At 42.5% G+C, this 1,700-nt stretch overlaps 1 protein-coding gene across 1 annotated transcript; it reads left to right on the top strand.

Annotated features, from left to right (window-relative positions):
- The first annotated feature begins 572 nt into the window (after positions 1-572).
- On the top strand, positions 573-1,495 carry LOC121771052. Its single transcript, XM_042167848.1, has 2 exons — positions 573-840; positions 1,113-1,495. The coding sequence occupies exons 1-2, from the start codon at positions 573-575 to the stop codon at positions 1,493-1,495; spliced, it is 651 nt and encodes a 216-aa protein (XP_042023782.1).
- The last annotated feature ends 205 nt before the right edge of the window (positions 1,496-1,700 follow it).

Raw genomic sequence — 1,700 nt, 5'->3', positions numbered from 1 at the left:
TATCAGTACTCGGTTTACTAATAAATAGGTTAGAGATGCACTCTTTGCTATAAAACCTTGGAAGGCGCCGGGAGTTGATGGAATACAATCAGGTTTTTACTAGAGGCATTAGGATATTGTAGGTCGAGATGTTTGTGGGGAGGTGCTTCGTATCTTGGCTGGAGGAGAGCTGGATGAGCGGATGAATAGAACTATGCTTTGCCTTATTCCTAAAGTTGAAGCCCCTAAACTCGTGGCTCGGTTTCGCCCCATCGCTTTATGTAATGTTGTGTATAAATTGGTTACAAAATCCATAGCTAGTCAGTTGAAGACCATTATGCCTGCTCTTGTGGGTCTGACACAGGTCAGTTTCGTTTTTGGGAGACACATTACAGATAATATTGTTCTAGCACAAGAGGCAGTCCATTCTATGCCGGTAAGCGAGGTGTCAAGACGTTGAAGGTGGATTAGGAGAAGGCATATGACAGAGTAAGTTGGGCTTTTCTATTTGATGCTTTGAATGAGGCAAGATTGCCACCAAGCATTATTGATGTGATCATGAATTGTGTTTCCACGAGTTCAATGCAAGTTTTATGGAACGCGAGAGGTTTATTCCGTCTAGAGGCCTTCGATGGGGATGCCCACTCTCCTCTTACTTGTTTGTTCTTTGCATGGAGAGTTTAGCACATGGCATTAGTCAAGCTATCAGGAAAGGAGTGTGGAAACCTTTCAAATTTTGTAAGAATGGACCGATACTCACTCACCTATTTTTTGCAGATGATCTCCTACTTTTTGGAGAAGCAGAGTTGATGACTGCAGAATCTATTCTACATGTTTTGGAGGACTTTTGTGATAGCTCAGGTATGAAAGTTAGTTTTGCTATAAAACATCTTTATTCTTTTCTATTGAAAGAAGAAGATTGAGGGAGATGTTGGGAGTACAAGAAGTGGACAATTTGGGTCGGTACAACAAGGTTAATAAAGAAACATATGCTTATATTCTCCAGAAGATGAAAGGAAAGATAGCTAACAGGAATGCAACTCACCTCTCTTTAGCAGGGAGAGCTACCCTAGCCCAATCTGTATTGAATACAATGCCAATTTACGTGATGCAGACATCGAATTTGCCTATAGGTTTTTGTGATGCAATGGAAAAATCAATCAGGAGATTTTTGTGGGGTCATAATCAGCGCCTAAGCAAAGTAGCTTGGAATAAGGTAAATCGACCCAAGGGTGATGGGGGACTGGGACTTCGTAATTTGCATGCGGTGAATCGGGCTTTTGGAATGAAAGCTTGTTGGGGACTCTTTAACAATCCCAACTCCTTGTGGGGAACCAAATACAAGTTTGAACCACGATCAGGCTTTGGGCCTATTGCTCCTGCGGTTTGTACACAGTTTTGGAGACTTGTCTGCAGTACATGTGGAAGAGGATATTGTGGAGTTTGGGGAAGGGTGATACAGTACAATTTTGGAACCATCGATGGGGAGTCGCCCCTATCTGCAGTGGGGACGTAACCAATCCCAGATTATCTTCTTTATAAGACGGTGAATTATTTTATCGAAAATTCAGAATGGGCTTGGTCTAAGTTTAAACATCTCTTACCTCCTGAGAAAGCTGAACAAATCGCAACAATCATCCCACCAAACTCAACAGGATGTGAGGATGAGGCTTTCTGGGGGCCATCATCGACAAGCAAGTTCTCTGTTAAAACGGCGTCTG

The sequence above is a fragment of the Salvia splendens genome, chromosome 16 (genome assembly GCF_004379255.2).
Source record: "Salvia splendens isolate huo1 chromosome 16, SspV2, whole genome shotgun sequence".
NCBI classification, from domain to species: domain Eukaryota; kingdom Viridiplantae; phylum Streptophyta; class Magnoliopsida; order Lamiales; family Lamiaceae; genus Salvia; species Salvia splendens.
This window is presented reverse-complemented; position numbering and strand designations above follow the sequence as displayed.